At 47.8% G+C, this 26,600-nt stretch overlaps 1 protein-coding gene across 1 annotated transcript in view; it reads left to right on the top strand.

The window, feature by feature from the left end:
* The first annotated feature begins 8,389 nt into the window (after positions 1–8,389).
* The window catches only part of Tmprss13 (transmembrane serine protease 13), a 56,733-nt gene continuing 38,522 nt past the window's right edge, over positions 8,390–26,600 (top strand). Inside the window, exon 1 of the mRNA XM_042682715.1 lies at positions 8,390–8,465. Coding sequence (XP_042538649.1) covers positions 8,390–8,465 — 76 coding nt within the window. The remainder of the gene's footprint in view (positions 8,466–26,600) is intronic.

The raw sequence follows: 26,600 nt of genomic DNA, 5'->3' as shown, positions 1-26,600 counted from the left end.
TGAACCACAATCCTCAGATTTCAGTCCTCTCTAATGCTCTTGGCTTGCTGTTGATACTCTAATCTCTTATTAACAACCCACAAAAAAATGCAGAAGTTGAGCTGTGGCCTAAGTAGTTAAACTCCCTGCTACCATTAAGGTAAAAATAAATAAATAAAACCTTAAAGAGGGGTCGGGAAGGTGGCTCAGTGATAGAGTGCTTGCCTTGCATGCATGAGACCCTGGGTTTGATTCCTCAGCACTATATAAGATGAAAAAGCCAGAAGTGGCACTGTGGCTCAAGTGGTAGATTGCTAGCCTTGAGCTGAAGAGCTGAGGGACAGCGCCCAGGCCCAGAGTTCAAGCCCCAGGACCACCCCTGCCCCCACCCAAAAAAAACTCAAGGAGAGTCACCAGGCCTTAATTTCAAGACCTTACAACTACCACTCAAGTTTTTAAAAAATTTAAAAAAAATCTCAGTGACTGTGACCTGAGTTCAAGACCTAGAAGAACTACAAAAAAAAAAAAGAGAGAGAGAGAGAGAGAGAGAAATAAGCCTGTAGTTTACCTGTGGTCAAAATAGTAGAGCAAGCTAGTTTCAAAAGGAAAATAAATGAAAAATTGAGCATGAGTGGCTAGGCCCTAAGAATAGCAGCAAAAGAAAGAAAGAAAGAAAGAAAGAAAGAAAGAAAGAAAGAAAGAAAGAAAGAAAGAAAGAAAGAAAAGAAGGAAGGAAAGAAAGAGAGAGAAAGAGTGTGAAAGAAAGAAAATGTGAAAGAAAGAAGAGCTAAAGATTTTTAAATGTTGGCTCACACCTATAATCCTGAGTGCTAAGGTCACTGAAATCTGAAGATCACGGTTCAAGGCCAGCCTGGGCAGCAAAGTCCATGAAACTTGTTTCAGTGCATTCAGGTCTGGAGACCTAAACTTGAGGTGTTTTGCTCATAGCTACAGCTCTACTACCTTCTGCCTATTAGTGGTTGATTGGAGATAAGAGTCACATGGATCTTCCTGCTTAGGCTGCCGTTGAATCGTGATCCTCAGATTTCAAGCCTCTCTGTAGTGCCCTTGGATACCCATGGGACTCTTATATTAACCACTAAAAAAAGGCAGAAGTAGAGCTGTGGCTCAAACAATAGAGCCTTCTACCCTTCAGTTAAATAAGTAAATCAATAAAACCTCAGAAAGAGTCACCAAGCCTGAAATTCAAGCCCTAACTCACCCCAACCCTACCCCTGCACGTACACACACACACACACACACACACACACACCCCAAAACAAAACTCACCCCAACCCTACCCCTGCACGTGCACACACACACACACACACACACCCCAAAACAAAACTCACCCCAACCCTACCCCTGCACGTGCACACACACACACACACACACACACACACACACACACCCCAAAACAAAACTCACCCCAACCCTACCCCTGCACGTGCACACACACACACACACACACACACACACACACACACACACACACACACACACACACACACACACACACCCCAAAACAAAAAAAGATCGTGACCAGGACCAGAGTTCTCACCTGAGGAGCAGAAGCAAAAAAAAAAAAAACAAGAGTGCAGTTGATCTATGGTTCAAATTATGAAGCAAGCTACTTTTGGAAGAAAAGAAAAAAACTGATTATGAAGGCTAGGCCCTAAGAACAACAGCCAAAAAATTAAAAGAAGACAAATAAATGAAGAGGTGCAAGAGGAGTCAAGTGAAGATTTGCCAGTGTTGGCTCACGCCTGTAATCCTGCGTGCTAATGTAGCTTAAATCTGAAGAGCACGGTTCAAAGCTAGCCTGGGCAGGAAAGCCCATGAGACTTGTTTTAGTGTGTTTGGTCCTGGGGCTTAAACTTGAGGTGTTTTGCTCATGGCTACAGCTCTACTACTTTCTGCCTATTGGTGGTTGGAGACAAGAGTCTTAGAATTTTCTACGCTGGCTGGGTTCGAAGAGTTATCCTGTGTTTTCAAGCCTCCCCATAGTGTCTTTGGCTACCCTTGGGACTCTTTATCTCTTGTTTACCACTAAATAGTAAAAACAATAAAGAAGTTGAGCTGTGTGTCTCAAGTAGTAGAGTTTTCTAGCCTTGAGAAAAAAATAACCTAAGACAAAGTGGCCATGCCCAGAGTTCAAGCCCTAGAACTTCCACAAAAACAATAACAATAAAAAGACCAGTTGAGCTATGGCTCAAGGTGTGAAGCCTTCTCTAAAGAGAGAGACAGATAAAAAGGAAACTTTAGGGAGAGTAGCCAGGCCTTTAACTACAAGCCATAAAACCTCCAGTAAGAACAACAAAAAGAACATTTTAAAATCAAGACTCACACCTGTATTCTAAGCTGCTCATGGTGAATTCTGACCACCTTGGTTGAATGCCAGCCTGGGCAGGAAAGTCTGAGACTTGTTCTTGTGTTGTGGGTGGGCTTGAAATTGAGGTCTTTGGTTCAAGGCTAGAATTCTACTACTTCCCGCCTCTTGTTTCATTTGAGATAAGATTCTCATGGATTTTCCTGCCCAGGCTGGCTTTGAACCACAATCTTTAGATTTTAGGATACTGTGTAGTGACTTTAGCTTCCCATTGGACCTTTATCTCCTATTAATCACTAGAAAAAGGAAAAAAGGCAGAAGTTGATCTGTGGCACAAATGCTAGAGCCTGTTACCCTAGAGGGGAAAAAAACCCTCCAAGAGATTCACCGGGACTTAATTTCAAGCTCTAACAAACAAAAAGAAAAAAAAAAAAGTAGAATTATGGCCCAAGTTGTAGAGCCAGATAGTTTTGATAGTTTTGGCAAGGTCCTACTCTCCCTCCCCCCCAACAAAAAAAGATGAATAAATGAAAAAGAAGGTGAAAGAGGAGTCAATGAAGATTTTTATCATGTTGGCTTACACCTGTAATCCTGAGTCTGAAACCAGAGGATTGTGGATCAAAGCCAGCCTGGGCAGGAAAGGCCAGGAGACTTGGTTTTGTGTGTTCTCGGTCCTGGGGTTTAAGCTTGAGGTGGTTTGCTCAAGATTAGAGCTCTGGTACTTCGTGACTATTGGTGATTATTTGGAGGTAAGAGTCTCTTGGTCTTTCCTGTCCAGGCTGCCTTTGAACCACAATCCTCAGATTGCAAGCCTCTCTGAAGTGCTCTTGAGTATTCATGGAACTCTTATTTCCGATTAACCACCAAAAAAGCCTGAAAGAAGTTAAGCTGTGGCTCAAGTAGTGGAGCCTGCAAGCCTGGTGGAAAAAAAAATACTAAAACAAAGTGGCCTTGCCCAGAGTTTAAGCCCTAGAACTTCCACAAAAACAACAAGAACACAACAAAAACAGAAGTTGAACTGTGGCTCAAGGTGTTAATCTTGATAGAAGGGAGGTGAAGAAAATCCTCAGGGAGAGTGGCCAGGACTTTAGTAACAAGTCATAAAGCCTCCACTAACAACAACAACAACAACAACAACAAAAAGAACAGTAAATGAAAAGGTAGGCAACAAATTGCCAAGTAAAGATTTTAAAATGAAGACTCACACCTGTATTCCAAGCTGCTCATGTTGGGTGAAATCTGAGGATCGAGGCCTGAAGCCAGCCTAGGGAGGAAAGTCTATGAGACTTGTTTTCCTATGTGTCATGGGTGGGCTGGAACTTGAGGTCTTTTGTTCAAGGCTAGAGCTCTACTACTTCCTGCTTCTGGTGTTTGACTCAAGATAAGTGTCTCATGGATTTTTCTGCCCAGGCTGGCTTTGAACCACAATCCTCAGATGATAGGATACTGTGTAGTGTGTTGGCTGCCCACGGTACTTTTAACTCCTGATACCACCAGAAAAAAAGGAAAAAAGGCAGAAGTTGAGCTGTGGCTCAATGGTAGGGCCTGCTACCCTTGAGGAGGAAAACCCTCCAAAAGAGTTACCAGCCTTCAGCCTTAATTTCAAGCCCTACCAACCAAGATCACCACCTCTAACAAAAGAGGAAAACAAACAGCTTAGTGATAGGACCCAAGATTTAGCTCTATGGAAAAAGTCAAAGCCAGAGGTACTCAGGAGGCTGAGATTTGAGGATTAGTATTCAAGCCCACTGGGGCAGGACCATCCATGAGACTCTTTATCTCCAATAAACCGCCAGAAAACCAGAAGTGGAGCTGTGGCTTAACGTGGTAGAGAACTAGCCTTGAGCTGAAACGCTTAGGGACAGTGCCCAGGCCCTGAATTCAAGCCACATGTCTGACAAAAGGAAAAAAAGAGGGAATGAGAATTTTGGGGTGAGAGGAGTGGAAAGCATATTAAGTAGGTAGGTTTCATGAGGTGGCAGACGAAGAGAACACAAGTTTATTTACCGAACTGCTGCACCTGCCGTGCGCCTGGTGGAGATGCATGGCCAAGTGGGGAGACCCACCCCCAAGCCAGGACTTATCTAGGGCAGGACAGGAGGAGGTGTGGCCAGGTGGGGGAAAGGTGTGGCCACATTGGATGTGTGGATGACCTCAGGGCCTGGGACCCTATGGTCAGCGGGGAGGCGTGGCCAGAGGCGGCCCAGGATGTAACCTAGCAGGAGAGGGAGGTGACTGCTTCCAGGTGTGCCAGTTACCTAGGAAACACAGACACTGAGTGGAAACTTAGCCAAGAGGTAGGGAGGTATCTGCACTGGGCCTGCAAGGCCCTGGGCAGACCTGACCAGGAGGAGGAGAGATTGTTGTTGTAGTGAGCTTGCTACAGGCAAAGCTGGTGGACATCTGGCTCCACACCTGCCGTGGGATCTGAGTGGACGTCTAAGGGTTTAGCAAATGGCACTGTGTGGTCACAGGCTCACTCTCAGTTCTCTGTCCTGCACTAGAGATTAGGGAAGTTCCAGCTCATGTGATCACGGGACCTCAGCTGCACACACAGGGAAGACCCCAGAGGGAACCGGCCTGAAGGAGACAGAAAGAAGGAAGCTGCCTGGGGAAAGTTCCTGACATAAGCAGGATTATGGGGGCAAAGAGAGGGGCCTGCTCAGCAAGCCCTTGTCCCCAGAAGAACCTTCGGACTGTTGTCTGTAAATCAGAATTCATGCTCACATCGCTCCACCACCTGCCTGAGCCCCTCCTGGCTAAGTATAAAAGCCATCACACGCGATGGACCTCCTTTTCCCTGTTTTAATAGTAGCTTAGGCTTCAGTGAGGAGTTCCTTGACCTTCCACTGTCTCAGTGACAGGTGTCCTTGAAGGGTTTGGGCCTGGAGAATTGGATAAATTTACATTTGACTTCCAATTCGTTTGTTGGATCAGTACTAAGACTTGAACTCAGGGCCTAGGCAACTGTCCTTTACCTTTGTCACTCAAGATTAGTACTCTACCACTTGAGTAACAGCTCGACTTCTGGCTTTTAGATGATTATTTGGAGCTAAGAGTCTCAGGATCTTTCCTGCCCTGGTGGCTTTGAGCAGTGATTCTCAGATCTCAGTCTTCTGAACAGCTAGGGTTACAGGCCTCGTGAGCCAGCAGTACCTAGCTAGATCTGCAATTGAAATATAAGAGAAAATGCTGAACAGGGAGGTGAATTGTTAGAGTGACTCACGTAGCAGTAAAATTAAAACCTTGGTCTCCAGATTAAAGTTCAACCCTGCTTGTCATGCAAGGAAATCTGATTCTAATTCCAGTCAGCTCTGTGACCTTAGACCAGATCCTTGAGCTCCCCTCACCTTTAGTAAGGCCGGAGGAGTTGCTGTAAGCTTGCTGGGCTGTGGGAAGGAGGGATGGCACCGATGCAGGCTTCTCCAGTAACAGGATTGATGGCTCAGAGCAATACCTAGCCAGCCTCTTGCTGACCCAGGGATCTAGCTCCTTCCCCGTACCCTTGAATTTATTTGATCTCACCCCTACCTATATTCTGTCCTGCACTCTACCACACCAGCCCAGAGAGATTGTGTGTGTGTGTTTATGTGTATGTGTGCCAGTCCTGGGGCTTTAACCTCAGGGCCTGGGTGCCGTCTCAGCTTCTGGATTCAAGACTAACTCTCTACTTCTCTACCACTTGAGTCACAGCTTCACTTCTGGCTTTTGGGTGGTTAATTGGAGGTGAGAGTCTTATGCACTTTCCTGTTCAAGCTGGCTTCGAATCATGATCCTCAGATCTCAGCCTCCTGAGTAGCTTGGATAACAGGCAAGAGCCACCGGGCCCGGCTTACCATGGTGATTTTTTAAGTCACGGTGCTTTGTGAACTTGGGCTAAGCACAGAGAAGACACAGAAACATCCCAGGTCCTTTCAACCAATAGCTGCGTCTTCCTCCTGAAGCCCCAATGGGCTTGGCCTGTCCAGTTGTTAAGGGTGTCATTTCCCCTTATTCCTAAAATAACAAGTCTGAACCCCCCTCTCATGAACATAGGAAGTCCATCTGTTCTGGGGTTTCCATTCCCAGAAGTCTCCCTGGCAGGCGACGGCCCATCCCCTGCAGGCTCAAGCAGAGGCATCAGGTCGGTGGCAGCCGGCTTCAAGCTTGGACACAGACAGCGTCACCGCTTTGAAATGCTGTTGGACGTTTGCAAGTGACACAAGCACTGCAGAGACTGACCGGCAGCAGCTCTTCCAGTACCCACTAGCTCAACGCCATGCTTCGCCCCTCCAACGGAGTTCCTGGAGAGCTCTGTGCTAGTGAGACCAGCACAGAGATTTCCACATCAAGAAAAGCATGGGAAAGAGGAGCCGAAGATTCAGGCATCCACACTAGACTGCCTTTGCTTTAGTCCCCCGCATCCTGCCATATACAGTGAAAAGGCAGTGCGCTTTCTCGCTCTCTCTTTCTGAGAGCTGAACAACATTATGATAGAGATCTTTAGACCAATGCTGGTGGCTCTCGCCTGTCATCCTAACTACTCAGGAGGCTAAGATCTGAGGATCTCAGTTCAAAGCCAGCCTGGGCAGGAAAGTCTGTGAGACTCGTATTTCCAATGAACCACCAGAAAACTGGAAGTGGCGCTGTGGCTCAAAGTGGTAGAGCAAAAGAGCTCAGGGACAGCGGGCAGGCCCCAAGTTCAAGCCCTATGACCAAAAAGAAAAAAAAGAAAAATGTTTACCTCAGGAACAAAACATTTGGTAAAATGACTCATTTGTTCACAGAAGTGTTCATCAAGAAGGGATAAAAAAAAATTCTCTTAAAGATACCTGGCTTAAAAGGAACAATGAGTAAAAGCCTAAGGGTGAATTTAGCTAACCCCAACCTATAAATATTTTACCATAAATATGTCGTCAGAGCACCAGGGTTCCTGTGCTTGTACCCATTCTTTCTTGGTCTCTACCTTGATGTGTCCTAAAATCCTTTTTTTTTTTTTTTTTTTTTCCAGTTGTAGGGCTTGAACTCGGGGCCTGGATGCTATCCCTGAGCTCTTTTGCTCAATACTAGTGCTCTACCACTTTGAGCCATAGCACCAGTTCCAGTTTTTGAGTGGTTAATTGGAGTTAAGAGTCTCATGGGTACTTTCCTGCCTTGGGCTGGCTTTGAACTGTGATCCTCAGATCTTACCTCCTGAGCACCTAAGATTACAGGTGTAGCCACTGCTGCTTGGCTTGAGAATTCTTTTTTCTCTTTTCTTTTCTTTTTCTTTTTTTTTTTTTTTTTTTGCTGGTCATGGGGCCTGAACTCTGGGCCTGGGCGCTGTCCCTCAGCTCTTCAGCTCAAGGCTAGCGCTCTACCACTTGAACCACAGCACCACTTCTGGCTTATTCTGCTTATGTGGTGCTGAAGGAGCTCATGCATGCAAGGCAAGCACTCTACCACTGAGCCGCCTACCCAGCCCCTTGAAAATTCTTTTTGATGACAGTACCATGAACCCAGTACCCAAGGGCCAGATCAGGCCTGCTCCCTTTGTAAGAGCTCCTTGGAGCCTTGCTGTTGGCAGTAGCAGGAAGAGAGTCGGCTGATTCCTGCACATGGCCGTCCCAGACTCTCTGAACACCTTTTTGCCCGTGGAGGAGGAGTGAGCGGCCTTTTTCCTGTTCAATTCAGGGCAAGGTCAGCGATCGCCATCCTTCAAGATTAAGTTCCAGCCGTTACACTAGGGGGTGATCTGGCTCTGGTGGTCCATCTTCCCCCTACCTCGGGACTCACTGTTTATTTGTCCTTTGCTGTAAATACTAGCTTGGGTAGAACAGAAGTGAAGTAAGGCAGCCCAGACAGTGGCTGATGAGGCCCAATCCAGGGCCGTTCTTCAGCCATTCCTCCATGGAGGGGAAGAGATGAGCTGCCTACTGCTCCGGCCTGAGCCTGGGCTCTCTGTTCTTCTGCACATATTGTCTGGACCAAGCGTGGCGATCTGCAGACCTGGGGCAGCCAGGAGTTAGAATGCATGTCTGTCATTCCCGCAGGGCACATTGCAGTTCAGGAGACTCGCGGTTGCATTGCTGAGCCAAACCTGTAGCCCCTCGGTATGGAATCATGGTGGAGAACCAGACCTCCTTTCAAAGTGAATGCGGTCACTGGATTCCACAGACCTATGTGAAAATGGAACCAGGTAAGTTGGAAGCGTGGGGGGGTGGGGGGGGAGGGGGAGGACAGTGATCAAGATGCATTGGACCTACAAATGGATTTGTTGAGTTGAAACATCTTTGTACAGCTCCTTAAAAGACGATTGAAAAGCCAGCCACCGGCGACTCATGCCTGTAATCCTAGTAACTTTGGGCTTGGATCAGTCGTGCAATAAATAAGGTTGATAGCTATGAGAAGGGCCAGAAAGCATTGTGTGTGTGTGTCAAGTGCGGTGACACTGTGGTGTGTCGTCTGTCTGGGGTTAGATCTTTCTGTTCATTCCTGAAGCAAGTTGTGCAAAGAAAGCCCCTGGCTGGAAGCCACTTGGTGTCCCCAGGATGCCAGCAAGCCTTGCTGCCTGTATGGAGCTTGGAATCCTTCCTGCCTGGGCCAACTCACCCACAGCCCTGCGCTGGTCCTGGTCCAGCACTTTCCCCAGGGCATTTTGAAAGTTAACATTATTATTATTTTTTGTCTTTTTTTTTTTTTGTCGGTCGTGGGGCTTGAACTCTGGGCCTGAGTGCTGTCCCTTAGCTCTTCAGCTCAGGACTAGCGCTCTACCATTTGAACTACAGCACCACTTCCGGTTTTCTAGTGGTTTATTGGAGATAAGAGTCTCACGAAGGTTCCTGCCCGGGCTGACTTTGAACCGTGATCCTCAGATCTCAGCCTCCTGAGTAGCTAGGATGACAGGCGTGAGCCACCGGCACTGGGCTACATTATTATTATTTTTTCCTCTTTCCCAGAATTGAATGACAAATCTAAGAGATGGTGACCGGAGGTCAGCTAGGGAGGGCAGCGTGGGGGCCTAGCGTGGGCGAGGGCTGTGGAGAGGGCAGCTGCTGTTCAGGGTGGACTTGAAGAGATGACAGCCAGAGGAAGAGCAGCCTCAGGACAGCGCAGATTCTCACCTCACCCCCGCATTCTCGCTGCGCAGCGGCAGCCTGACCTTTGGGGACAGAAGAACTTGTCAGTCCCTTTTCACATTCTTTCTCCAAATTCTTTTAAACCAGACGCCACCTGGGTGGCTTTGAAGCGGGTTTTGGGGGTCTCTGCGGGTATCTCCTCTGCTTTCAGTCCTCCTCTTTTCTGAACCCAAAGAAGCCAAGGGCAAAATTCCCTGGATGGTAGAAGGAAAGCCATTGTTTCTGCTGCTCAGGCTTTAAAGTCCTTGTGTTTGGTGAGGTTGCTCTTATACTCTTTTATTTTATTTATTTATTTATTTTTGTCAGTCATGGGCCTCAACTCTGGGCCTGGGCACTGTCCCTCAGCTCTTCAGCTCAAGGCTAGCGCTCTACCACTTGAGCCATGGCACCACTTCCTGCTTTTTCTGCTTATGTGGTGCTGAGGAATCGAACCCAGGAGCTCATGCATGCAAGGCATGAGCCACCTTTCCAGCCCCACTTTTACAACTTTGGAAAACAAGCATTCCTAACCCAAAAGCAGTTCTCCGGTCAAGTAAATACGTGTTCCAAAATCCGTAGAATTGCAATCAACAGTTCGATGCGTGGTATGAAGTAGCAGAGGGGCAGCTCCTGTGCATGCAATGCATGGTGGAAATGCAGAACTTCCCTTGGGAAAGGGGAAGTCGGTGACCGTTGTTGTGAGATGCAAGGTGTTCTTACAGGCAGTTGGCCCGTGGGCGGGCCCCATTATAAATCACAGAAGGGTTTCTGAGTATGTACGCATCCACTCTTAGTCCTTAGACATGCTCCCTGGCCAGCCACTATTTTATTTCTGCCCAGTAGGGTGTATGGTTTAACAAGGGGCCAGCCCTAGCTTGGGCTGGGACTTGGCCTGGAAACTTCAGTTACCAACACCAGTAGCAATGTAAGAGTAGCGGGGAAGGCAGAGGTGTGTTGGGAGGGAGAGTCATGATTCTGGTTGTTGAAGCAGTGGCTGACTCGACTTCTGCTGCTTACTGTCTGTGTGACCCTGGGAAACTGACTTACCTCTCTGTGCCTGTTCAGGAACTCCTAAATCCAATGCTGGGGAACCAGGCCACTCAAATGGGGGGACCTCATCCAAGTCACAATCTTCAGGAGGTGGGAGATAGGGGAGATGCATGTCCCAGGAGCATGGATACATCTGACCCTCTTTCCTGTGAGAATGTTCAACGTGTCTACAGAGAATCCTTGATTCATGTTAGCCAGTCTAATCTTCTAGAATGTTCTACATTTGGGAAGTGTTATTTTGATCAATAATTGTCATCTACATTGTTATTCATTGGAAACTATGATTAGGTATCTCGACTTGGGGTGTGTGTGTGTGTGTGTGTGTGTGTGTGTGTGTGTGCTGGTCCTGGGTTTGAACTCAGGGTCTGGGAACTGTCCTTGAGCTTTCTACCACTTGAGCCACTGCTCCATTTCTGGCTTTTTTTTGGTAGGTAGTTGGAGATAAGAGTCTCATGGGCATTTTTTGCCTGGCTGGCTTTGAACCAGGATCCTTAGATCTCAGCCTCCTGAGTAACTAGGATTACAGGCGTGAGCCACCAGTGCCTGGCTTGATTTTGTGTTTTTCAATGAGTGTGGTTCTGGTCTTTTATCAACCATCCCATGTAAAAATGGCAAGGTAGAAGCAGAGAACATGGCCGCTGACTTCCTAGATTGTGTTTGGTAAATCACTTCCTCCCTAGGCTCTGTGTCCACCGTACACTGAGGTATACTGCACTGAATTCCTATAGGGATTCTGAGAAAATCCAATGAGATTCTGCCTCATGGTGCCCTGCATGAAGCCTGGGGCTGGTGGTGAGGAGAGAAAACCTTGAGCAGTGAGTGGTTGAACTCTAGCCCTGGCGGCACCTTATTAAGTCCAGGATCCCTCCTCCAGAGGCTGCGGTGGGGACAGCCGGTTAACGGCCCAGCGTGGTGAGGGCTGGTTTTCTTCTCCAACCAGAGTGACTCTCGACTGTTTAGCGCGCTCCCTGCCTCTCACCTTTCTGCATCTGGGTGGGGGATTTTGCCCAGGGTGTGAACCCGCTCCTGGATGTCCCAGGCCCAGTGAAGTGTGAGCGTTGCTCTTACCCTGTGGTGGGAAGGGCACTTTGGGCGAGGGTGGAGGCGCTGTGGGGGCTGTTAAGATGCTCAGGGTCTTGAAGTCTGGGGTCTGGGGCTGAGTGTCCAGGTATGGGTGGGAAATTCTGGGACTAGAGCAGCAAACCCAGTGACTATTCAAGCCCCAGGCCCAGCAGGGAAGGAGGAGGGGTGACCGCGGAGCTGGGTGGAGAAATGTGACCAAGAAGAGGGAGTAAAGAGGAATTCGCAACAGCATCACATCTGGATGGACAGAGAGGCTCAGGAAATTCGCCCCAGCCTTCATGGCATCTGTGTAAGGCACCCACATGGATGGAATGGAGCTCACGTGCATCTCTGGCCTCAGTTTCTTTATGCGTGAAATGGGCGCATTCGTACTGGCTTCACAGAGTTATTGTAAGGATTAGAGGAAATAAAATAATAGAAAATGCTTGGCAACAGTGCATTGGGGCAAGTAAGTGTCCAACAAAAAACAGGTAGATATCACCTTTAAAAAAATAATCTTGAGGGCTGGGAAGGTGGCTCAGTGGTAGAGCGCTCGCCTTGCATGTGTGAGGCCCTGGGTTCGATTCCTCAGCACCACATAAGCAAAAAGAAAAAAGCTGGAAGTGGCACTGTGGCTCAAGTGGTAGAGTGCTAGCCTTGAGCTGAAGAGCTGAGGGACAGTGCCCAGGCCCAGAGTTCAGGCCCCACGACTGGACCCCAAAAAAAAAAAATCATCTTGAGGGCTGGGAAGGTGGCTTAGTGGTAGAGTGCTTACCTAGCATGCTTGAAGCCCTGGGTTTGATTCCTCAGTACTGCATACACAGAAAAAGCCGGAAGTGGTGCTGTGGCTCAAGGAATAGAGTACTAGCCTTGGGCAAAAGAATGTCAGGAACAGTGCCCAGGCCCTGAGTTCAAGCCCCAGGACTGGCAAACAAAACAAAACAAAAATCATCTTGAGATTGTATCTTTATCTCTGTGTGTGTGTGTGTGTGTGTGTGTGTGTGTGTGTGTGTGTGTGAGTGTGTGTGTGTGTGTGTGTGTGTGTGTGTTGATACTGGGGCTTGAACTCAGGGCTTGGGAACTCTCCCTTAGCTCTTTTTCAGCATTTTGGTGGTTAATTAGAAATAAGAATCTCAAGCCGGGCGCTGGTGGCTCACGCCTGTAATCCTAGCTACTCAGGAGGCTGAGATCTGAGGATCGCGGTTCAAAGCCAGCCCGGGCAGGAAAGACCGTGAGACTCCTATCTCCAATAAACCACCAGAAAACTGGAAGTGGCACTGTAGCTCAAGTGGTTGAGTGCTTGCCTTGAGCTGAAGAGCTGAGGGACAGCGCCCAGGCCCAGAGTTCAAGCCCCACGACCGACAAAAAAAAAAAAAAAAGAAATAAGAATCTCACAGAATATTCTGCTTGGGCTGGCTTTGAACCCATGAGCCTCAGATCTCAGCCCCTGAGTACCTAGGATTATAGGCATGAGACACTGGTTCCCAGCAATTATATATACATATATGTGTATATATAATGTATATAATACATATAATGTAATATTATATATTATATAATATATACATATATGTGTATATGTATGTATATATAATATATATATATATGTATATATAATATCTGTAGAATCTGTAGACTGATGGAATGTCATTCAAACTTTGTACTGACAATTTATATTTATTCTGGTTTTATCTTAGTCAATCTAGCTAGCAGTTTATCAAGTATATTGCTCTTCTCCTGGGACCAACTTTTGGTATCATTTTCTCTATTTGTTTTGACTTATTTTCTTTTCAATTTCTCCTTTAATCTTAATGGTTTTCTTTGCTTAGGGTTAATTTTTTGCTTCTTCCTCCCTTCTTCCTTCCCTCCTCCCTTCCTCCTTCCCTCCTTCCTCCTCATGTATTTCTTCTTTCTTTTCTTCTTTCCTTCCTTCCTTTCTTTTTTCTAGCTTCCTAAGGTGAAAGATGATTCTATCTGCTTAATAATTCTTCTGTAAGAAGACACCCAGTACTCTGAATTTCCCCTAAAGTTCTGCTTAGCAACCCACACACTCATATGGTGTGTTTTCGTTTTCATTCGGTTCAAACTACTTTGTCATTTCCTTTTCGTTTCTTCGTTGACAAGGGGTTATATAGAAGTAGAAGATTCAGGTTCTAGACATTTGGGGATTTCTTTTTAGCTATCTTTCTGATATTAATTTCTAATTTTGTTCCACTGTGGTTGAAGAATCTATTTGCATGACTTGAATCCTTTGGAGTTATTTAGACTGGTTTTATGGCTCAGAACATGGCATCTCATGGTAAGGTCTCCATGCACCTTTGAAAAGAAAATATATTTTGCCATTAGGTGAAATGTTCTGTAAACGTCAGTCAGGTCAAGTTGATTGATAACACCACTCAGCTATATGATTTCCTCCCCCCACCCCTTTTGTTCTGGCTATGCTGGGGTTTTAACTCAGGGCCTTGCACTTGTTAGGCAGGCGCTCTTCTGCTTAAGCCATGCCACAGCCTTTTTTTGCTTTAGTTATTTTTTTTTTCAGATAGGACTTCATGTTTTTGTTCAGGACTGGCCCCAGACTGTGACCCTCCCAGGGATCTCTTCCTGCACCGCTGGGATCACAGACACACACTGCCATGTTCAGCTTATTGATTGACTTGGGATTTTTCCTCATCTTTTCCCCAAGCTGACCTCCAACTATGATCCTCCCAAACTCTACCTCCTGAGTAGCTGGGATTACAAATATGAGTCACTGTCCCTGTAAACCTACTGCATTCTAACTGATTGTCCATCCATTTAATCTATCACTTATTGAGAGAAAGGTGTTAAAGCTGGTTGTAAAGGTAGACTGCCCTATGTCTCCTTGCAGTTCTATCAGCCTTGCTTTTCTGTATTTTGAAAGTATATAATATGAAGTACTGATCAATTGATGAGTTGATTCCTCTGTTGTTATTGAATGACTTTCTCTGTCTCTGATAATATATATATATTTTACTCTGAAGTGTATCTTGTCTCATCTTACCGTAGCAGCTCTAGCTTTCCCTTGATTGGCATACACATGGTCATCTTTCCCTGTCCTTTGAACCGTGATCTTCAGATCTCAGCCTCCTGAGTAGCTAGGAATAGGCGTGAGCTACTGCTGCCCGGCTACAAACACTGCTTTTTAAATTTGGGTATTTAGACCCTTTATATTTAAAGTGATAAATAATGAAGTCTACCTTCTTGCTATTTCTTTTCTCTTTATCTCTTCTTCCCTGTGCTCCTTTTTCTGTATTTTTTCTTTTTGTCTGAGACTTGGACTCAAACTTGGTTCCCTGACACTTTCACTCATTGGCTGACATTCTGCTAACTGAGCCATGCCTCCAACCCCCTGCCTTATTTTGGATGAGTTGAATTTTTTTTTTTTAAATCACCTTAATGCTGGGTGCTGGTGGCTCACACCTGTAATACTAGCTACTCAGGAGGATGAAATCTGAGGATCATGGTTTAAAGCCAGCCAAAGAAAGAAAGTCTGTGAGACTATTATCTCTAGTTAGCCACCCAAAAACCAGAAGTAGCACTGTGGCTCAAAGTGGTAGGTCACTAGCCTTACGCAAAAGAACTCGGGACAGTACACAGGCCCTGAGTTCAAGCCCCATGACACACACACACACACACACACACACACACACACACAGAATGACCTTTATTAGCCTATTAGCTAGAATTCTTTCTTTGTTGATGGGGTGATGTTTAGTGATTATTTTGGGGTCATGGTATGCAGCAGTGGTTGCAGATGGGTTTATGGTGTGCAATGTTCTATCACAGCTTACTTTGGTGAATCACTTAAAGCAAAGTGCAAGGACTTTTACAATAGCATACTTGCATTTCTCCCCTTCCAGCCTTTATGTTATTTTTTTTGCCATGCATTTCATGCACCTTCTGAACTCCACAATACATCATAATTATCTTGCATTTGGCAATTACTAATCTTTTAAAGAGATTTATAGAAAATTTTTTTTTGGGTCCGGTCGTGGGCCTGAACTCTGGGCCTGGGTGCTGTCCCTCAGCTCTTCAGCTCAAGGCTAGCGCTCTACCACTTGAACCACAGAGCCACTTCCGGCTTTTTTCTTCTTGCTTATGTGGTGCTGAGGAATCGAACCCAGGGCCTCAGGCATACAAGGCAAGCGCTCTACCACTGAGCCACCTTCCCAGCCCTGATTTATATAAATTTTGAGAACATATAATACTAGTGTGGTCACTAACCTTTTGAGCATTCTTTATTCCTTTAGGCAGATAGAGATTGTCATTGGTTTCCTTTTTCTTCTGCCTCTAGTTTCCCTTGACACCCCTTACAATGTGGCTCTGCTGGCTGTAGTCCTTTTAGCTTGAAGATGTCTTCACTGTACCTTTATTTTCTGAGAGGCATTTTTGCTTGGCATACAATTCTATACTGTGTTTTCCTTTCAGTGCCTTCAAGATGCTGCTCCATAGTTACCTTACTTGCATTGTTCCTGCTGAAAAATCAGCTGTCATGTGACTTTTTCCCCTGTGTATGGAGTCTGGCGTGGGCTTCCTGGAAGATTGTATCATTGTGGAAGTGGAAGTGGAAGTGTGTGTGTGTGTGTGTGTGTGTGAGAGAGAGAGAGAGAAAGTGTGTGTGAGTGTGTGAGTGTGAGGGGGAAAGGAGAGGAAAAGGGAGAGGGAGAGGGAGAGAGAGATAGAAGATAGGGAGAAAGAGAGGGAGAGAGAGAGAGAAAGAAACACTGGGAAGGTAATCACAAATTCTTATGCCAGCTGTTCAATATTTTGAGTTATTGCTGGAAATGCTATCTTCTACCTGGGGCTAATTCCTCTTATCCAACACTTTCATTTACAACACTCTAATAAACACAATTTTGGGGTGCTGGTGGCTCATGCATGTAATCTTCTGTAAGCCTAGCCACCCAGGAGACTAAAATCTAGAGGATGGCAGTTTGAGGCCAGCAGAAGTGGAAAAGTCCTTGAGACTCTATCTCCAAATTAACCAGTGAAAAGCAGAGCTAGAGGGTATGGCTGAAGTGGTTGATTGAAGGCATGTGTGCACGCGCGCGCGCGCACACACACACACACACACACACACACACACACGACTTCAACCAGAATTTGCATTTGAACAATGTCACCAAGCAGCTCTGTGGCTACAGAGCCACAGAACAGCTTGTACCCAGCTGAACTGGGATAGTCCAGGGAGAGTGGGAAAGGAAGGGCCCTGGGCCTGTCACACAGGATGGTGTCACATCCTACATGCACAGAGCAGCCCTGTGCCGCGATAGGACCATATCGACTCCTATCTCAATTGACATTTGTCATATGTAAGATGTCAAAGGTTAACCACCAGTCACAGGACCACTGGACAGCAGACCGTACCGGGGCTGCTGAGCTGCAAGTTCAAGTCCATGCTCTGCTTGTTCTTCTTAACCCAGGAGGCCTCTGGGTCATCCTCCAGTCATCCTCTGAGGCCAGAGACGGCCAGGACAGAAAAAGGAGTTGGGGGTAAGTTAGAGAGAGGGATTTATAAAAGGCTTTTTATAACACAAGTTATAAAAGATACCATGTAACTTATCAACAGAGGAAATAGGTGGGGCCCAGCTTTTATCAAGAAACCACGGAAGAAAATGTCAACTGTAGGGTATTTTGCAGGGAGAGGAAGACCTCTAGGGTTAATTGGTCAACATTTCCTCCAACTGTTTTGTATTTTTAGACTTAAACAACAGAAGGATCATGCTTAACACTCACCCCGCACTTCATGCCACACTGTCCCCATTTCATCTGCCCGGCCTCCCTGTGAGGCCGGCGGGGCTTATTTTATTTTTTGTCCATTGTGGGGCTTGAACTCTGGGCCTGGGTGCCAACCCTGAGCTCTTCACCTCTAGGCAAGTGCTCTACCACTTAAGACACAGCGCCACTTCCGGTTTTCTGGTGGTTAATTGGTGATAAGGGTCTCACGGACTTTCTTGCCCAGGCTGGCTTTGAACCGTGATCCTCCTGGGTAGATAGGATGACAGGTGTGAGCCACCAGCAGCTGGCTCAGGCACTGTTTATTTAGTTATTTATTGGTGGTGCCAAGGGTTTGAACTCAAAGCTTCCTGCTTGTGCGGCTGGCGTGATTCCATGGAGCTACTCCTCCAGTTCTGTTTTCCCTGTGTTATTTTGGGATGGAGTCTTGTTTCCCTAGGCTGAGGTCTGTCCCTTTAGGCTTCCTCTTGTAGCTGGGACTACAGGCGCTGGCCCTTTCTCCTCCGTGAGATGAGATTTTTTTTTTTCTATCTGGGCTGGCCTCAAATCACAATCCTCTCATTCTCAGCCTCCCCCAAAATAAAGGATTACAAGCATGAGCTACTGACACCCAGCTAACAGACACTACGTTCAACCCCCCCTTTGACACATTAGTAAACTGAGTCACAGAGATGCACACCGCCCCCCGCCCCCCCCAGTCCTGGAGTCTCTCTTGCTTGTCCAGTCTTAGTCCAGCCACGGTATCAACATCGCAGCACTGAATCCTTGATCTCCATGGATGGTAGTCAATAGCCCTGGTTTATAGATGAAGGAGCCAACAGGGAAGGGGGTTAGTCCTTTGTGAAGGCTTGCCCGGCTGTGATGGTACCCCGAGGACTCAGTCCTGACTTGGCCTGAGCTGACAGTGTGGGGAGGGAGGACATTTGTATGCTGGGGTACCTGGAATACAGTGTAGGAAATGACACCACCTCCCCCCGCCCCAAACTCAAGACCAGAGTGAAGTGGACAGGACCCAGGAGCCATTCTCCTTGGACTGGTGCCATATCTGGATCGTTCTAGAAGGGCTGTTTCTGAGACCTGTCTTTGGCTGTCACTGCAGTAGCCCTGGGCAGGGGGGGCTGGCAGAGGCGCAGACTGCAGGGCTGTCCACAGTCCTGAGACGCCGCTCCTCCGCCCCGACTGCCAGGAAGACAGTGGCAATGGATTGAGGATGGCTCCATTTTTAGCTTTCTTCCTTTGACTTTTTCTTCCCAAGTACTGTGCATCGGCATCTACAGATCACGGAGACAATTCTTGCTAGTTTGGCTTCAGAGACTATCTATTTGTCAAAAATGAAATCTAAGCTGGTTGCTGGTGGCTCGCACTTATAATCCTAGCTACTCAGGAGACTAAGAACTGAGGATCGTGGTTCAAAGCTAGCCTGGACAGGAAAGTCTGTGAGACTCTTATCTCCAATTAACCACCAGAAAAATGGATGTGGAGCTATGGTTTGAAGTGGTAGAGTGCTAGCCTTGAGCCAAAAAAGCTCATATGCAGTGCCCAGGCCCTGAGTTCAAGCCCCACTACTGGGAAAAAATAATGAAGTCTATAGTTGGCACCAATGGCTCACACCTGAAATTCTAGCTACTGAAGAGGTTGAACTCTAAGGATTGAGGTTTGAAGCAACTCAGACAGGAAAGGCCATGAGACTCTTCAGTTAACCACCAAAAAGCAGGAAGTGAAGCTGTGGTTCAAAGAGTAGAGCATCAGTCTTGAGTGAAAAAGCTAAGGGACAGTACCTGCTGTTCACACACACACACACACACACGCACACACACACACACGAACGGCTGTTTTTCATGCTTTTTCTGACTATGTGTTTTCAGAATCTTACTCAGAGAATCCACAAAATTGGCGTTTGAGAAGCTGAGAAACAGACCCCAGCCCGAGGGGAAACCATAATGTCACTGTGGGCTGCCGCGTGTCCTCCCATGGCAGGTACGCGCGGCGCCTTCGCAGCCTCAGTGCCTCTGGGGTTTTGATTGGGTAGCTCTCCGCCGTGGGTGGTGAGGTGGGAGTTAAGTGGCATCCTGGCCTCCAGTCTTGGTGCTAGCAGCATTCCTGCCACCAGCTGTGACAATCAAAAATGTCCCCTAGTAGCTCACACCTGTCATCCCAGCTACTTAGGAGACATAGATCTGAGGATCACGGTTCAAAGCCAGCCTGGGCAGGAAAGCCAGTGAGACTCTTATCTCCAATTAACTGCTAAATAAAGCCAGAAGTGGAGCTCAAGTGGTAAAGTACTAACCTTGAGCACAAAAGCACAGGGATAGTGCTCAGGCCCAGAGTTCAAGCCCCAGAATCAGGACATGCAAAAAAATTTTCCCCAAGTCTAGTACTGGTAGCTCATCCCTGGAATCCTAGCTACACAGGAGACATCTAGAGGATGGTGGATTGAAGTCAGCCCAGAAAGAAAAGTCTAAGAGAGTCTATCCCCAAGTAAGCAGGAAAAAAAAACCAGTCTGGAGGTATAGTTCAAGTGGTAAAGCGCCAACGTTGAGTGAAAAAGCAGATCAGGAACTTAAGCCCCTGAATTCAAGCTCCAGTATTGGCACCAGCATCCTCAGACACCGCCAAGTGTAAATGCATCACTGAGAAATGATGGCAGGGATTCAAAAGGGAGAGTTTCCCTATACACATACCCAAGCGCTACAGCAAGGGAGTGGGAGAAGCATCCATCGTATTGGGTGTTTTGAGGATCAAATTCAGGGCCTTGTGCTTGCTGGACAGATATTCTACTACTTGGGCCATGCTCCAGCCTAGCTTTTTGCTGGTTAATTGGAGATGGAGTCTATCAGACTTTTCTTCTGGGCTGGCCTCAAACAATGATCTAGATCACCTAGGATTATAGGTGTGAGCTACCATTGCCTGACATAAATGTAAGAGAACAAGAGAGAGGGATGAAAGAAAGAAAAAGGAAGGAAGAAGAGAAAGAAAGGATGGAAGGAAAGAGAGAAAAAGAAAGAACAAAAGAAAGGAAAGGAAAGAGAAAGAAAGAGAAGACAAAGAAATGTGAGGTCAAGTTTGATGACTTACACCTGTAATACTTGGGTGACAGGTAATCACAGTTTGAGGTCAGCCAAGGTGACCTTTTGTTACAAAAAGTAACAAAAAACAAACAACAAAGCCTGTGATGGCTCATCTCGGTAATCCTAGTGATGGAAGAGAGTCAAAGTCCAAGGCTGGCCAGGCAAAATAAAAAGCAAAAAGGGCTGGGGGCGTGGTTCCAGTGTAGAGCCCCCCCCCCCCTTGTTCCTCTTCCTTCCCTCTCTGAATCCTTTGCAGTGACTCCCCCAAAGTTGGCATTCATTGACCGCCATCCTTGGATGCTACACACGAGAGACGTAAAGCAAGACACGGATGCGGGAAAAGTGACAGGGAAGTTTATGATGATGGAGAAAGGCGGTTGCGTGGCACGCTGCCACAGGAAGGTGGCATTTCTGCTCACCTTCAGCCAGCTTCAAGGCACAGACATAAGTGTTTAGACATAAGTTTTAAGAATTAAGGGCGGTGGGGCGGCTGGCTGGGAAGGTGGCTCAGTGGTAGAGCGCTTGCCTTGCATGCATGGGGCCCTGGGTTCGATTCCTCAGCACCATATGAGCAGAAAACGCTGGAAGTGGCGCTGTGGCTCTCGTGCTAGAGTGCTAGCCTTGAGCCAAACAGCTCAGGGACAGCGCCCAGGCCCTGAGTTCAAGACTCACAACAGACAAAACAAAAACAAAACAAGCTAACAGCTCTCAGGAGACGGAGTGTGGGTCCTGTCCAGGTGAGAACTACCGCGTCAGGCCTGCGGGGTCACCTGTGAGGTCCCTGTCCCAGCGTCCAGTCCGCCGGCTGGGCCGGGTCATCAGTGCGTGGAGCAGTCTTCACGCAGCACTTTCTCTCGAGACCTTGTGATCTCAGTTTGCACTAGTGGTGTCTCTCCTTCCTTTCCCATCAGCCACATCCTATTCCGCTTTAGTTCCTTCCCTTCCTTTTATAACTCTCACTGCAATGGGAATCATCTGCTTTTTATGTCTGATGTCTGTCACCTCCTTCCGCCAGATCACCAGCTCTTCCACCAGCCGGGCCCATCTCTGGGCTTGGACGTCTGGTCTTCCCAGCATAGGGCCTGGCCCGCCTGGGCTGGAGGTGGCCAGGCCAGGCGACCCTTTCCCAGGGAGGCCACCAGGGGGCGGCCTCCACCAAGTCCTAGGGCGCTGCTTCCCCAGCCACTGCTCAGGAAGACTCAGCAGGGGTGAGAGGTGACTTCAGCCTGTCCCGGGTTCTTGGGGACGGGTGGCTGGTACACTGGGTGTTCCCTCACCACAGCTGAGCCGTTCCCAGGGCTCTCCCTGCGGCCACACATGCGCACCCCAGCCCAGCTTCTATCTTATCTCTCATCCTCTGAAATTGCTCCTTCCCTCATCTTCTCTACCACTGCCCTATAGGCAGCGGAGAGGTTTAATTTTAGTCTGTATCTTATCTTCCCAGCTCTGGCATGAGTGGCTGTGCACTCCACGTTTCTTAGGCATTGCTATTATCTTTACCACTTTCCTCCCCAGTAGCCGGAGCCCCCGGTATGGTTGGAAAGAGGCTGAAGCTGGAGATGGGCCCGCGGGCTCTGCACCGAGGCTGTGACCCTGGCAAGCCCTGATGAAAATAATGACAATAATGACGTTTGAGGAGGGCGTGGCCTGGCGGGAGGGTGGTCAGCTGCTCTACTTCCCGAAGCGGGCTTGCCTCCAGTGGATCGGGAGGGGGGGCTCCGAGCAAGGCCATCGCCCCGGCCAGTACCATCCCTGGGCCTCCATATTCCACAGGAAGATGGGTTCCTTGAATCATAACCCAACAAGGGCTTAGTACTCATCTACTGGGTTGAAACCGGTCACAAACACATCCAAGGCAATCACGAGCCACATATTCATTTATCCACGCAAGCACCCATCTATCCATCCATTCATTCATTCATGAGCAGCTACAATATGGGAGCTGCCATAGCTGGGTGCTAGTGGTTCACACCTGTAATCTGGCTACTCAGGAGGCTGAGATCTGAGGATGGTGGTTTGAGGCCATTCTGGGCAGTAAAGTCCCTTAGACTCTTATCTCCAATAACCACCCCAAAACTCAAAGTGACGTGGTCCCTGAGAGGTGCATAAACCAACGGCTTTGGACTTGACTCTGGGGCACAGACTCCCCTGGGGAGCTGGGGGCAGAGGAGCTGAGCCCCACCGTGGGTCTGCTCAGGTAGGAAGTCAGACACACTCGCCCCCTGTTCCACCAGAGCTGGTTTTGTGGAAACAGCCTCGGGACACGAGGATGGAGCAGTCACGTGTCCCCCCCCCCTCCCCCCCCCCCCCCCCCGCCCTTTCCCCAGCATTTTCCTCCTTTCAGCACTTCTGGTCGTGGTTTTAACTCTGACAGCCTCAGATCCTCACTCTCCCGCGACCCCCCCCTCCCCGCACCTGGTCTCTGCTCAGCACTCCTTCTCAGCTTCCTCCTGGTAGGAAGGTGGGTGGAACAGGGGCTCTAAGCCTAATGCCGCTCATTAGAACTTTACCCATCAATGGCTGGGTCCTAGGGCTGGGGGCAAAGGGAAGTAACTGCTAATGAGTTAGGATGGTCCTTTGTTAAAAAAAAAATTGGATTAATTAATTAATGTTTTTGTCAGTCCTGGGACTTGAACTCTGGGCCTGGGCGCTGTCCCTCAGCTCTTCAGCTCAAGACCACTTGCTCTACCACTTGGGCCACAGCACCACTTCCAGTTTTCTGGTGGTTCATTGGAGATAAGAGTCTCATGGGGCTTTCCTGTCTGGGCTGACTTTGAACCGGGATCCTCAGATCTCAGCCTCCTGAGTAGCTAGGATTATAGGCGTGAGCCACCAGCGCTTGGCAATTTAATTTATTTTTTTAAGTTGTGGTGCTGAGGAATCAAACCCAGGGCCTCATGCATGCTAGGCAAGCACTCTACCGCTGAGCCACCTTCCCAGCCTGGGGCATTCCTTTTGAGGAAGATGAAAAGGTTTCTAAAATTGATTGTGGTCTTGATTATACAATATTTTGAATATTAATACCCTTTAGACTTTGAGACAGGATCTTATAACGTGGCTGGCCTGGGACTGGTCATCTTTCTTCTTCTGCTCCCGAGTGCTGTGATTACAGGCATGTCCCACCATGGTAGGCAAACTCTTGTACTTTAAACGAGGGAATTTTATAGTATCTCAATGAAGTTGTTAAACCCTTTTATGAAGTGAATGAGTAAATCTGCCCTGTCATAGGGGCCACACATATCCCATGGCTAGTTGGTAGCTTGGACATGAACACAGGGTAGCAGACAGATCGCTGAGCCTGCTCATGCTGGCGTTCCTTCGTGCCTCCAGCCTTCGGCCTGTGGATATGCCGAGGGAGGTCTCAGGCATCCAGGTGCAGAGGGGACAATGTTACCCCCGGCTGTTCACAGCAAGAGCCAAGTTCTATCTTAATCAGCAGGGCTGCCACCCCACCCGGGGTAATTATCCTGATAGAGAGCCCCTCGGTGCCTGTCATTTGCCCACGAGGGTAATTACACTGAACTCAGTGCAGATGACTGGCACGGCCTGGCATCACACCAGGCCTGGTGCATTCTGGGAGAACCGGCTCTTCCAGGCATTCGGGCTGCAGAGCGCAGAGCAGGCCAGGCAGGGCTGCTGACGCGGAGGGCTCTCCGGCCTTCCTCTCCCTTTAGCTCCACACTGGAGCCGGGGGCAGGTGGGGGCAGGTGGGGGCAGGTGGGGGCAGGTGGGGGCAGGTGGGGGCAGGTGGGGACAGGTGGGGGCAGGTGGGGACAGGTGGGGGCAGGTGGGGTGGAAGGCTGCAGGCTGGGTTTCTATGCTTAGCCTGGAGGCTTTGAACGCTGAACTGTCAAGGCCTGAGGTTTGGTGATGAGCACAGGAGAAATGGGCAGCCTCCCACCCTTAGGCGTGGGCTACGATCTGGGAGGAAAAGCCCAGTGCTTGAAGCAGATCTTGGAATCCTAGTCCCTCAAGTGCTCAGTCATGAGGCATCACCTTTAGTCCAGAATCAAGACGTTCCAGGGTGGGGCTTGGTGGCTCATACCTGGAATCCTAGCTACTCAGGAAGCTGAGATCTGAAGATCACAGTTCACAGACAGCCAGACAGCCAGCAAAGCCCAGGAGACTCTTATCTCCAATGAACCCCCCTTCCCCCTCAGAAGTAGAGCTGTGGCTCAAGTGAGGGGAAAAAAAAGAAAAAAGCTCAGGGACAATATTCAGGCCATGGGTTCAATTCCCAAGACTGGCAAACACACACACACACACACACACACACACAGTTCAAAGCACAATCAACTATTCAGAAAAGGGGATGTAAGCAGTTCCTTTCCGTTTCCACATTCTGCGTCCGGGAAGGCTACAATCCACTTCACTGTGCCCAGTTTTACATTGTCCTCTGGTTTCTTATTCATGGACCTCCATGGTCTGGCCTGCCTGGATTACACAAGGGAGTCCCGGGACTCCGAAGAAGCCAAGTTTCATTTGCCCCACGTTACAAACCCTCCATGTGCTGGATCCTGACTCAGAGACCAAGGTCTCAGCCAATCACCAGCCACGGACCTTCATGCTGTAACCTCAGACATCCAGGCTCGTTCTGGGGACTCTATAGTGTTCCTGTGACATCACAAGTACTGGGCCAGCGGCAGAGCTGTGACTCACTCAGCGGACGTGATTGTGTAGGAGGGCACAGAAATTTTTCCTTGTGATGCGGCGTTCCACAGAAGCAAATGAGTCATGAAACAACTCCTGTTTGGAACACAGTAGAGATCCAGTGACAATGTGGCTTGTCGATTGACTAACTGGTTGCTTAGTTGTGTGCTAGACATTGTGAGAGAATGCAGAAGACTTGTATCCATTAGCTAGTATTTATGAAGTGTATTCTACAGGCAATGTATTGATCGAGGTTGGGGGGCTCAGCAGACCTCCTTGGAGTTTTGAGGGTTGGAATTTGAAATCTTGGCAGTTCATTTGGATTGACTAATACTGTATAAAGGGAGTGAAATTTGTTTATTAGATCCAGCTTGACCATGCCTGTTTACATTTGTCTTAGACTTCCTAAGTATGTTGACATGACCCAACACCCAAATATACTGAAAAAAAAATGATCAAGAAAAAAATTTATTTAAGGTCAGCATGGTAGTACAAGCCTGCAACCCTAGCCTTACAAGGCAGAAGTAGAAATATGTGTCACCTATTATATCATTTAACCCTTACAGCCCCGTGAATAGGTGTTCTCTCTGAAGAAGAAACATATTTGCATTGTAGACTTATAGGTATTGGGACAAGAATGTTAACAAAGTGATTTTTTCCCTCTTTAACCATAATCACCACCCCCTCCCCTGCTTTTTTTGTTGTTATTGTTGGTTGTGAGGCTTCAACTTTGGGCCTGGGCACTGTCCCTGAGCTCTTCAACTCAAGGCTAGCACTCTACCACTTGAGCCACAGAGCCACTTCCATTTTTCTGGTGGTTAATTGGAGATAAGGGCTGGCTTGGAACCACAATCCTCAGATCTTAGCCTTCGAGTAGCTAGGATTACAGGCGTGAGCCACTGGTGCCCAGCTATCTACCTTCTTAACCACTATGTTATAGTGCCTTATAGATAAGGAGCTAGTTTAGAACAGAAAAGCAACCACAGAGAAAATTCAGAGCTTCTCTATACCAAGACTTGTCAGGTGATTGCTTAAGAAGCTGTTTGGGGCAGGTGTGCTGTTTCACACCTATAATCCTAGACTCAGGAGGCTGAGATCTGAGGACTGTGGTTCTAAACCCACCCATGCAGGAAATTCTGTGAGACTCTTATGTCTAATTAATCAGCAAAAAGCCAGAAGTGGAGCTGTGGCTCAAGTGGTAGATTGTCATCCTTGAGCCAAAAAGTCCAGTGAGAGTTTAAGGCCCTGAGTTCACGTCCCAGGACCTGTACAGAAAAGCAAGCAATTTTAGAAATCAAAGAGATTCGATTCGATTCAAACTCCCTTTCCAGCTTGTGTGCTCTGGGGCTACTGGGTCTCCCTTTTGGAGCCTTCATTAACCCTTCATCTGCAATGTGGGGAGAAAAATAACAGCTCAGCTGAAGACTTCCCTGTGTCATCTCCTCTACCCAGTGCTACCAAACAACCACCACCTCCATGGGGGAAAACCAAGGCTGAGCAGGGAAAGGCTGCCAACCTCTCTCTGATTGATTAGAAGAAGGAACATTTTAGGAAAAAACAAAAACAAAACAACAACAAAAAACTGAGTGAAGAAAATTGTAGGAAAAGCTGTTTGTCCAGAATTTCAAACTT

Source organism: Dipodomys spectabilis, unplaced genomic scaffold (genome assembly GCF_019054845.1).
Source record: "Dipodomys spectabilis isolate Male_0828 unplaced genomic scaffold, ASM1905484v1 ptg000076l, whole genome shotgun sequence".
Taxonomy (NCBI): domain Eukaryota; kingdom Metazoa; phylum Chordata; class Mammalia; order Rodentia; family Heteromyidae; genus Dipodomys; species Dipodomys spectabilis.
Note: the sequence above shows the minus strand (reverse complement) of the source record. Positions and strands in the feature narration are given on the sequence as shown.